At 39.4% G+C, this 11230-nt stretch overlaps 1 protein-coding gene across 1 annotated transcript; it reads left to right on the top strand.

The window, feature by feature from the left end:
- The first annotated feature begins 1638 nt into the window (after positions 1 to 1638).
- On the top strand, positions 1639 to 11180 carry nuf2 (UF2 component of NDC80 kinetochore complex). The gene is made up of 13 exons (XM_042499434.2): positions 1639 to 1868; positions 2923 to 2997; positions 3699 to 3775; positions 4058 to 4119; positions 4676 to 4773; positions 7261 to 7334; positions 8479 to 8572; positions 8652 to 8714; positions 8822 to 8959; positions 9065 to 9205; positions 10420 to 10595; positions 10694 to 10829; positions 10917 to 11180. Exons 1-13 carry the CDS (start codon positions 1746 to 1748, stop codon positions 11022 to 11024), a joined length of 1365 nt encoding a protein of 454 aa, XP_042355368.1. The 5' UTR covers positions 1639 to 1745; the 3' UTR covers positions 11025 to 11180.
- Positions 11181 to 11230: the final 50 nt, after the last annotated feature.

Here is an 11230-nt window from a genome sequence, read left to right as displayed (position 1 = left end):
CCAGCCCAGTGTGGCTACACATAATGACAAATAAAGGCCCGTCTCTATTAGACGCCCCGTTACCATGCAGTTCATTTTTAAAGAAGTTCTTTGGATATATAAAACCATGGATGTTGGCTACCTACTGGAAATAATGTTAGTTAGCTGCTTAGATCTCACATAGAAATATAAATGTTTAAACTTTTGTCAATATGGATGTGTTGCACACAGCTTGGTAATTTCCTCCAATTCACCTATTCAGTTGATTTGACTGAAACCAAACCCACCAAAGATGACAGTAATACCGGCAGAGCAAACAAGAGAGACACACAAAAAAGAGGTTTAATGAAACAAATTGATTGTATTTCCATCTTTGCTGAGCAAAATTTTAATGAGAAAAGAACCAAAACCCTGTGTTCTATAGAGACGCCCTTCCCAAATTTAAAACTGTTGAGTTCAGTGGCTTAAGCAAATAATAGCCTGGGCTGTAATTCATAGAAAAAAAAAATGCTATGCTACACCCCACAAACCAGAGCAATCTGTGCACTCTTCCAACGGGAATTGGAACCTATCCCTTAAGCTATATCTAGCCACTATCTTACAAAATGTTTTAAGACCATAGATTTTAATTGTGTGGAAGAGTTCAAATGACTCTGAAGGAAGATCCTTTTTTTTTTTATTATCTAAATGGGAACGTGTTGCTTGGTTTCTTTGACTACAGATGTCTGTGCTACAGATGAGATGATAGTGTGGCTGACATTTTTTTTTATTATCATGTCCAAATTTGATATACATAAATTTAACTACTGAAAAAAAGCAGTTCCCATGGTCCCATTAATGAAATATCATATTTCTCTTAATGCTTACAATGTAATACAAAAAGCAGCAGAAAGGTGTGTCATTTGGGGTATTTATTTAATCTGTGCCTAGTGTCACCTGCCCCTGGCTACATTTTATTTCAGTTGTTTTATGTTCTGAACTTTATGTTGCTGTAAGCTTTTTTTTTTTATTATTTTTTTCCCTTTGGTTCTGCGCTCATAAATACATTTTGTTTGGTATGACCACCATAAAATATACATTTAGGTATAAATGAAATCCAAACAATAGCACAAGGTTAATCCATAGGGACTGTTAGGCACATTTTTCACACGTTTTATTTACTTTACCTAAAAAAGAAAAAAGGCTGTGATCACCAAAAAAATAATAACCTACTTTGCATGTAGTATATTGAAAATAATTCATTTGTGTGTGTGTGTGTGTGTGTGTGTGTGTGTGTGTGTGTGTGTGTGTGTGTGTCTACTATCATCACGAAAAAAAACCTGGCATTTAAAGGGTTAGAATAGTGAAAATTAATGAGTATTCGATAACAATGATTGGGATTAATATTGATTAAAAAATAAACTCAGTGAAAGTACGAAATCATAAAATAAATAATAATAATTTGTATTGCCTGATTTTGAAAATCTTTGTGCACAAAGCGATACGAGTGTGTGTAATATTAAAGCGGGCGTTAAGGGTTAAAATTAGTTCAATATTTCTCCCATCAAACATCCAGGAGGGGAGTTCAGGAGTTCTACACAGTTGGTGCGATAGATGGCGCGAGTGAGTATCTGTATCATGCGTCTCATCACAGAAGAAGTATGAAATGACCAATCACATGCTTCGTCTAGAAATCAACAAGGAAGTTGTGTTAAGGCGCCAATTTTGTGTCGTCGCTGAAGCAGTTTTTGTGTTGTCTGTTTTTAGTTGCCGTTAAAATCGCGACAATGACAGAAAATACGTTCCCTGTCTACGCTGTGGACGCGATAGTTAACTTTTACCGGACAGAAGTTCTGACCGGTCAAGAGGCTAAACATTTCGCCAAGAGCGACCTGACTCCTGCTCCCAAGGTAAAGCCCACTCCTCTCTGGAGCTTATGTCGGACATTAAATATCTGACAGCTTCATTTAGAAATTAGCAAAGTGACGTTATATAACGGAATTGATAGCTAAATTATTGGCAGTGCTGCGAGAGACCGAACGGAGGATTTTATCCGTCTAACGTTATCCAAATTAACGTTAGTTTATTAGAGAATTACAACACTGTTGCTATATTTTTATCATTAAATGTATAATGCATTTTTTTTTAAAAAAAGGTCATCACTTGTTGAATGCTGTCAGACAATAATCACTTCTCCTGAATACAAAAGTCCTTTCCTCAAAGATGTTCTGACAGTTACACAGTTAAGTTAACATACGAATCAGTTATGAAAAGGTACAGAGTATTTATACTGTGATGATGAAAATCTTAACACAGTAAACCTCAATCACTTCATCAACAGTAACAGTGACAGTAAAGTATTGCATTTATGGTGAAGACGTTGGTAAAGGTAAATTTATTTAATATCTTTATGCGTCTTTATTCTGAAGACAGTCTGTGATTATGGTTTTGCACTTTGTAAGTGAATTTTGTATTGTGCAAGCCACTTGAACCATTTACAGTATGAGATTTTCAAATTGAAACTGTTGAGAAGACTGTGCCAAAGATAAAATACCACCATACAATACTCACATGCTAATATGTCATATATATTGTATATTGTACCCAGGGATGCACAGTATTCGATTTTTTGCAGATATCCAATATTTTTTATTTTTTATCCCCACCCATAAAATGTGTATTCTTATTGTGATAGCTCACCAGCAGATGGAGACATAAAACAATGCTTTATAAAGTACGTAATATTAATTGACTGCAAAATAAGAAAAATAGTTAAACTTAGGGTTGATGTTTTGTACTTGTTCACTTTGTGCAGACACACACACACACACACACACATACATACACACACACATACACATATGCATATAACAGCCTGATGCTGTTAGAGTGTCAGCTAGCAGTCCTCTGTGGTCACATTAATTCCAGATCAATAACATAGCGCTCGTGTATTCTCTCCTCCAGCCAGAGGCCGTCCAAACATTGTACATGAGAGTGTTGCATCTCCTGTATCGTTTCCGCCCCGAGTGTCACTCCATGGTAAGAACAGCTAACTACTTTATGATGCTTTCACTCAACAGTCCATGTCACACTGAGCTGTCTGCTGCATTCCCTTTTTTTCTCAGTATATTAAGTATCATTAATTATTGATTGACATAATTTTTCTTGTGCTGCATTCAGATGCCTTTCAATATTTAAACTTTTGAACCCTAAGCAAATTGATTTTATTTTTTTTTTCGAAAACATCATGAAAAAAGGCAATGAGCAACCTGGCAAGATATGTCCCGCAAATTGCAAGAAATTTGTAGATATAGAAAAATATTTTCTAGAAGGGAACATTTTTGGATAGCTAATTTCTAATATTTTTTTTTAATATATTTAAACTTATTATACTACTTATTATGACTTATTATTTCCTTGTTTGTTTGTTTTTTAAACTTTACCATTTGTTTTTTGTTTGATTGTTTAATGATTTTTACCAATTTTGAAATCATTTTCTTGTACTTCTTACTAATTTCATGTTACTTTCTGTTTCACTTCTTCAATTGGTCATTGTGTAATTCCCATGTTTTTGAAAGAAATCAAGCCCAGATTTCAAAGGGTTAATGTCACTTTACAAACATCATGTTTCAATAGGGAGTGATGTGGGGATATTCGTCATAGAGGGAGCCATCACCATACACCTAGTTGTTATCTTTTCTATATTTGAAAGCATAATTTCCTTTTTTGTTTTCTCACAGGTTCCACTTTTGGAGAACATTCAGAATCCAGTGTATCATGAGGGGTCGACTGCTATCATGAGCGTCTACATGCGCATGTATGTTTCCTTGCTTTCTCTCCTGGATATAACACAATATTCTCTGTTGCAACTGCCACAGAGTGAAGGAGAGGATGATTGCTGATTGCTGATGACGGGTTTAGGATGTACTGTATTTAAATAGATGTAAGCAAACCAAACAGACTGAAAAGAATAGAGCACATGGCTGTTTTTGCCATCCGTGGTTCAGTACTTCAATGGCCACAGCTCTGACAGGTGGTTACAGTGAGATTTGTATCCACACTCTATATATTTACAACAGCACTGTGTGATCTTTCTCAGGCGGCAGTTTTTGCCGATGTGCTTGGTGTACGATTTTTCACTGAATGACCTTCTAGCTCCAAGTAAGTATGTTTTTCATTTTTATCTGTCTGTACGTTTTTTTCTGAAACTACTATATCACATACATACAGGAGTCCCTCCAGGATGGACAATGTAGCAATCGCAACAATTCACACAAATTCAGGAAATATCTGTTGATTCTGCACAGCCTTGCAGCTTCACTGCAAATTTAACTCATTTCATTGTGCGGCTGCGCGCAGCGTATTGATCCGTTCAGTTTCTGTCTATGTTTATTATGATACTGCTGCTGCGCCTGTCACTTACACAGTGACAGGAATTACTGTCAGCATTGCAAGGCTTATGTTACCCAACAGTTATTAATGACTTAATTTACTGAGTCAAAATAGCCCTAAAATGTATCATATTAAGATGTGCATCTTATCTAAATATAACTTTAAAAAAAACAACATGCATCACTTTTTTTTTAAAGCTGCTGCAAAATCAGGCATTCCAGACTGCCACAGTTACAAAAACAGCCCTTAAAATTCTAGAGGGACTGAAACAGTGATAACTAGATGTGGGATAACCCTGGATGATAACATTGTTCTTCCTTTCCAGAAAAACAGAAGACTCTGACTGTTCTCAGTGCGATAATGAACTTTCTGCACTTCAGGAAGCAGAGGATGGACATGATCTTGGACAAGCAGACCAGATTTGTATGTGGAGGGGTGGGGGGGTCTTCAGGAATTCTGCAGGTTGCACAAGACATTTTAACCCCAATTAAAGAAAGGTCTAACATCTAACATAGGGCTACTTTAATTAGAAGTATCTTGATCAGTTTTAATGCAGATCTTCAATAGAGCTAGGACATTTTGCACTTGATATAGTGTTACAATTGTGATTTTTTAAAGGTATATTATGCAGGAATTGTCAACTACTGTTGGTAAACAGAATCATGAGTTAATGTGAAAGCCAACTTCAGCTTTGTCCGCCTGCCATTTGGCCTCACTATACTTGCTATATTCTGCAAACTGCTGTTTTCATAGCTTCCTCTGAGTGCTGCGTACAGTGTGGCACCTGGTCTCTACTTTTCATACAGTTGCAACCTGTGTGCTGTGCCCACAATACAAACAAAATCAGAACATCCAGGCAGTGAGTAGAGTTTCTGCACATAAATAGACAGCTCAATACCAGACTGATAGGGATTACTGTTGTACAGAGTTCAAACTGTCATGAAATTTCTGGAAAAGTTATGAAATTAGAAAACTGTTCATAGAGTAATAGAATGTTTTCAGAAGATTTTGAAAATATATTGTATCGCCTAGTCTTAAAGACATATAGATGTCCGGATAAATCAAATTTGGCCACTATGTTGGCTAATTAATCCGCTTAGTGAGGGTGGGGGTCGGGCTTATAATGGGACAGTGATCAACCTTAATTTCTAAAGGTATTGCATACTTTTAGATGCTGCCACTCAAGATAACAAGGTCAATCTTGAAGAATGTGCATCTTCTGTGACATCATATATCAGCAAATGTGTTGATGATATAGTGATCCAAAAAATGGTGAGATCATTCCCCAGCCAGGAAGCTTGGATGAATGGAGAGCTGAAAGCTCTTTTCAGAGCTAAAAAAATTGCCTTTCAGTCAGGGGACAAGGAGGCATACATCATCGCCAGAGCACGACTGAGAGCTGGCATCAAGAAGGCTAAAAGGAGACATCAGCAGAGACTGGAGAGAGATCTCAACAGCAACAGCAGGCGATTCAAAATGTCACAGGCTATAAAAGCAGGAGCGCCCCCATCATATATGAGGCCACACTGCTGGAAGAGCTGAACACATTCTACGCTCGCTACGACTCAGCTGTGAAGACTACTCCGCCTCCAGAGGACCGGCCACCCTCAGTAACCACGGCAGATGTTAGAAAAATCCTGCTGAGAGTGAAAATAAACAAGTCCGCTGGCCTCGACAACATTCCTGGACGCGTACTAAAAACTTGTGTTGATCAGCTTGTTAATGTAAAAACTGACATTTTAACATCTCACTCTCACAAGAGACAGTTCCCTCCTGCCTCAAGAGTCAAGTCAATTTTATTTATAGAGCCCATTATCACAAAACATGGTTTGCCTCAGAGGGCTTTACAGTGTATGACATCCATCATAGTTCCTGTACCTAAATAGTCTGCTGTGTCTAGTCTTTATGACTACCGCCCTGTGGCTCTTACCCCCATCCTGATGAAGTGCTTTGAGAAACTGGTTCTCCAGCACATCAAAGACAACATCCCTGCCAGCTTGGACCCTCATCAGAACGCTCTCAGAACCAACAGATCCACAGAGGATACCATCTCTACTGCTCTTCACTCACCTGGAGAATAAGAACAACTACATCAGGATGCTGTTTGTTGACTTCAGCTCAGCATTCAACACAGTCTCTCCCATGAAGCTGATTGGAAAACTTCAGTCAAAGTCAGAGTCTGCTTTATTGTCAAATCTGCCATATTTACAGCACATACAGAGGATTGAACACTCTGTGCATTAGTACAACACTCTGCAACTTGATACTGGTCTTCCCTACATGCAGACCCCAGAGAGTTCCAGTTGGCAGTCAAACCTCCTCTACATTAGTGCTCAACACCGGAGCCCCTCAGGGCTGTGTGCTCAGCCCCCTCCTGTTCACACTGTCCACCCATGACTGCACTCCCAGACATCAGGAGAACTCTATTGTGAAGTATGCGGACGACATCACTATCATCGGCCGTATTACAAGCAATGACGACAGTTCATAAAATCAACAATCTTGCAGAGTGGTGAACAGAGAACAACCTACTGCTCAATGTCTGTAAAATCAAGGAGCTGATTGTTGAATTTAGAAAGAAGGAGGCAAAGACACACAGACTATAGAGCAGCTTCTGAAACTCCTCAACTCCCCAATTCTCCTTCAACACCAAAAAGTTGTAGTATGATTTAGGATCAACTTTAGTTTCACTTCTTCTTAAACCATGATTAAGAAAAATGACAATAAATCTACCTTGTACCTTGTACCTTGTACTTTTAGGACCAGGCAAGGTCGCCTGATTTTCTGACTGCTATGACTGTTACCATGTGTGTGCGTGTTTGCATGTTTGCATGCGTGTTTGCATGTGTTTGCATGTGTGTGTGTGTGTGAGCGCGTGCAGTTATTCTAACAGTTATTGTGTGTTTACAGAGGGCAGACATGGACAGGCTGCAGGCGTACACCAGAGGCAATGTAGAAGCAGAGAAGAAGATTGAGATACTGACGTAAGTCTTTAGTTAAATGAGTGTGCTTTTTGTTGCTTTCAGCTTCTTTGATGTGATGTGTTTATGCCCTTTTTGCAATTTGTTGTATCTTTTAAAAAGTAATATTTCTGGGTTTTGGACCCATTTGAAGACACCAACCTGGGAATATGTAATGGACATTTTATAGCGTGCCCCAAGAATGAGTCCTAAAACCTGCAATTACTTTGCATTTTTCCAGCTCCAGTCCCTCATCTAAAAGTTGATGGATTTTTAAGATTTTTTTTTTGGGGGGGGGGGACAGCTTTTTGCCTTTATTTTACAGGAAAGCTTAAGTGTGAAAGGGGGAGAGAGAGAGCAGATGACATGCAGCAAAGGGCCGAGGTTGCAATTGAACCCACAGCTGCTGCACCAAGGACATGAATTCTGTACATGGGGCGCCCGCTCTACCAACTTAGCCGCTGGGTGCCCCAGTAAATGTGTTTTTGGTTCAACGCCTGAAATAAGGTCTGTGGGTAACACAAGCTGACTTTCATGTTGTGTTCTACAACATAAAATACGTCAGTTTTTTATACCCCACTGTGAACCTCGAAGCTTTTATGTGTCGGCGGTTGCTAACAAGTGGCTAAACAAAACTACAAATTGTCATCAAACTGAACACAACTTAATTTGTTAATTTATAGCTTAGTTAGCTTTTGGTTTTTTTACATTCTTTACATTATCTTGTTGAACAATTTTGTAAGTATCATAAACATTTGTTTACCACAGAGCTTTTTTGCTGCAATAATCTAAAATCCAATGGAAAAATCTTACAGGACGGACGATGCTAACTTCCATGTTGGCCAACAGAAAAACATCATTCCTTGGGCACTTTATTGACTACAGCTTAATTGCTTCATTAAATTGACATAGTGGACAGGTTTACTAACAGGTGTTTTTTCTTTCTAAACAAAATAATTGAATGATCATCCATTCTATAACTGTGAAAACAAATGTTATGCCAAGATCACAGTGTAATTATTCCATAAATAATAAAGCATTTTATGGTCACAAGAAATCAGAACATTAGATATGATACACACAATTAGATACACATCCTCTCCACAGACATAAAAGACAAAAATTGAACTCAAATTCAACTGCAGGCTTTTTAATTGTTGTTGTTCAGGACTATCCCACCAGAGCAGCAGGCTGAGGCTGACGAGCTGGCAGCTGCTCTCTCTGAGCTGCACACCACCACCATGCATGAGTACCAGGAAGTGGTGAGTGCTGCTGAAACACAGTCCAGATGATAGAGCCTGCTGTGTGTGTGCTCTCATGTGAAATAAAATCTCCTTTCAGAATGCAATGAATGAAACCATCGCAGAGTGGAAAACCAAAATAGCAGAGAAGACTCAGAAACTGGTATGTGACTGTAGTGAGAATAGAACCTTCTATTTGTGAACCGTACTGTGTGGGAAAAATCCACCACAAAGACAGTCAGATAGTAAGAGTTTGGGTGTGTGTGTCAGGCCCAGGTGAAGGTGGACGTCAGCAACCTAAAGGAAGACATCGGAAGACTCAAGTCTCAGATTGTGGAGTCTCCAGAGGAGCTGAAGAGTCAGATGGAGAAGATGAGGGAGAATGTCAAGAACATCAAGAACTCCATCGTGAGTACAACGGAATACGGAACGCTGGCAGCTTGGAGATTAGACTGATATGCAGTCATTTTTGTCAGTCAGCTGTATGATGAGTTGCTGATGGTGTGATTTCAGGAAGAAGCAGATGAGCGTGTGGTGGAGCTGCAGAACATGGTGCAGAGCATGACTCACACTGAGGCTGAGATCCAGCAGATGTACAACCTGCTGCAGGACCTGGAGAGCAGCATGAACACCACCAACCAGAGACAGGAGGAGGTAGGAACAAGTGCTCTGCATTTTTGATTAGATTTATTTAGCACATGTTAAAAATGACAGTTATACATTTTAATAAAAGGAGACATGCAGAGGAAACCCAGAAAATCCTCAAGGGGCTTGACAAGTGAGGTTCCCTACAAAACTATCAATCAGTACATAGAGTCTCTTAACATTGATCAAAAACAGTTACAGAATTGTTTAAAAAAAAAAAGCAGCCTCTTTCACGTACATCATATAAAATGACTATTGTGAACATCAAGTGTAAAATGTCACGTTGTGACGGCAGTTTGGTTTTCTCGCTCTCTTCTACAGTTCTCTGCCTCTCACAGACACACACACACACACGCACACACAGAGCAGGGCTTTTGCAGAGCTCCAGACTGTGACTATTTAGTCACATTTTGCAACCGTAGAGCACTACTTCAATTTGTAAATCTTATGAATATCTGAACTGCAGAGCTGTTAGTTTGTTTCCAGCTTACAGAGAATAAATCATCATGTGTATCAGCGCTGCGCTAACAGGCTAATGTAATGACTGGTAGTGGTGGTAGTGTGAGCAGAACTGAAGAGCTGTTAGTTTGTTGCCCGCTCACAGTGAATGAATCCTCATGGTTATCTGTTAAACTGTCTGCTAACATCCAACTGTTGACCGGAAGGTTCGAGTCCTCTGCAAAAACATCAACATTTCCTACCTGAGACGAGCCAGGTCCTTCAACATAAAAGCACCATGGATCCTGCTTTGATTTATTTAATTATAACAATATAACAATATTATAGAAGTACTGAATTCAAATTCTTTATAACCTTATTTATTAACTGTTATAACATTAGTACATTCAACTTTATTATTTGATAGTAGCTACTTTATTTGACTTTATTGTAAGTGCAGTTTATTCAATAATGTTTTTTATTGTTGTAGTTATTATTAGAATCAAGGACATTTAAAAATATCAAGATATGTATTGTGCAATGCAATGCATCCTTAAAATATCACTGTATGATTTTAAAGCCATATCGCCCAGCCCCACTGAGTGAAGGTACGGTAATTCTCATCTCAGCAGTGCCTGCTGGTAAATCTGTGGAATCTCTGAAATCCTTTCTTTGCAGCTTATATTTGTGTGTGTGTGTGTGTGTGTGCGTGTGCGTGTGCGTGTGCGTGTGTGTGTGTGTGCGTGTGCGTGCGTGCGTGCGTGCGTGCGTACGTGCGTGCGTAGCACCAGGAGCTGATGGCTCAGTATGAGAAGAAGCAGAAGGAGCTGAAGAACCTGTGCATCGAGGAGGGCCAGCTGAAGCGAGCTCTGGGCATGAAGCTGGACAAAGAGTCCAAACAGAACATCCGCAGGCAGAAGAAGAGAGAGATGAAGGAGCAGCATGTTCAGGACGTGCTGGGGTATTTCAGGCCATAACATACAGTGATACATGCAAAGAATGTGACAATCCTGCTCTGTAAAGTCAAAGTTCAGACATCAACATTGAGCTGTTCTCCAGGCAGTGTAACCAAATCCATCAGAAGCGTGAGGAGATGGCAGACAAGATCCAGGAGATCTCCAGAGAGACGCAGCAGCTGAAGGTCAAGATCCAGAGCCTGAGAGACGTCTGCAGCAAAGAGACAGAGAAAGCTCAGGTAAGAGTGTCCTCCACACCTCTGCACACACTTTTCATTGTTTGATTGAAGGTTTGAGAGCAACATTTGTGACCTCCCTGTGTCCAGGCTCTGTATGACACCCTGTCAACTTCAATGGACGAGCTGCACAGGAGGATTGAGATGCACGTGGTGGACCTGAAACAAGATGTCACCAAGATGGCCGCCAACTTTTGAGATCATTTTGCATGTTTATCATCATATGACTGTGTGGTGTTACTTCTCTGTTCTGTGTTTTTACTCATTTAACCTTTTGTTGCCTTTTTAACTTTTGTTATTTAAAATGTTAGAGGCAAAGACGTGTATCAGTTAATAAATCTGATCAGCTCAAAAGCTTTCATGCTTCCTGTTTCCTGCTTCAGGAGGAGCAAATGTGGTTTTAC

The sequence above is a fragment of the Plectropomus leopardus genome, chromosome 2 (genome assembly GCF_026936395.1).
Source record: "Plectropomus leopardus strain MGB_pleo_1.0 chromosome 2, ASM2693639v1, whole genome shotgun sequence".
NCBI lineage: Eukaryota > Metazoa > Chordata > Actinopteri > Perciformes > Serranidae > Plectropomus > Plectropomus leopardus.
This window is presented reverse-complemented; position numbering and strand designations above follow the sequence as displayed.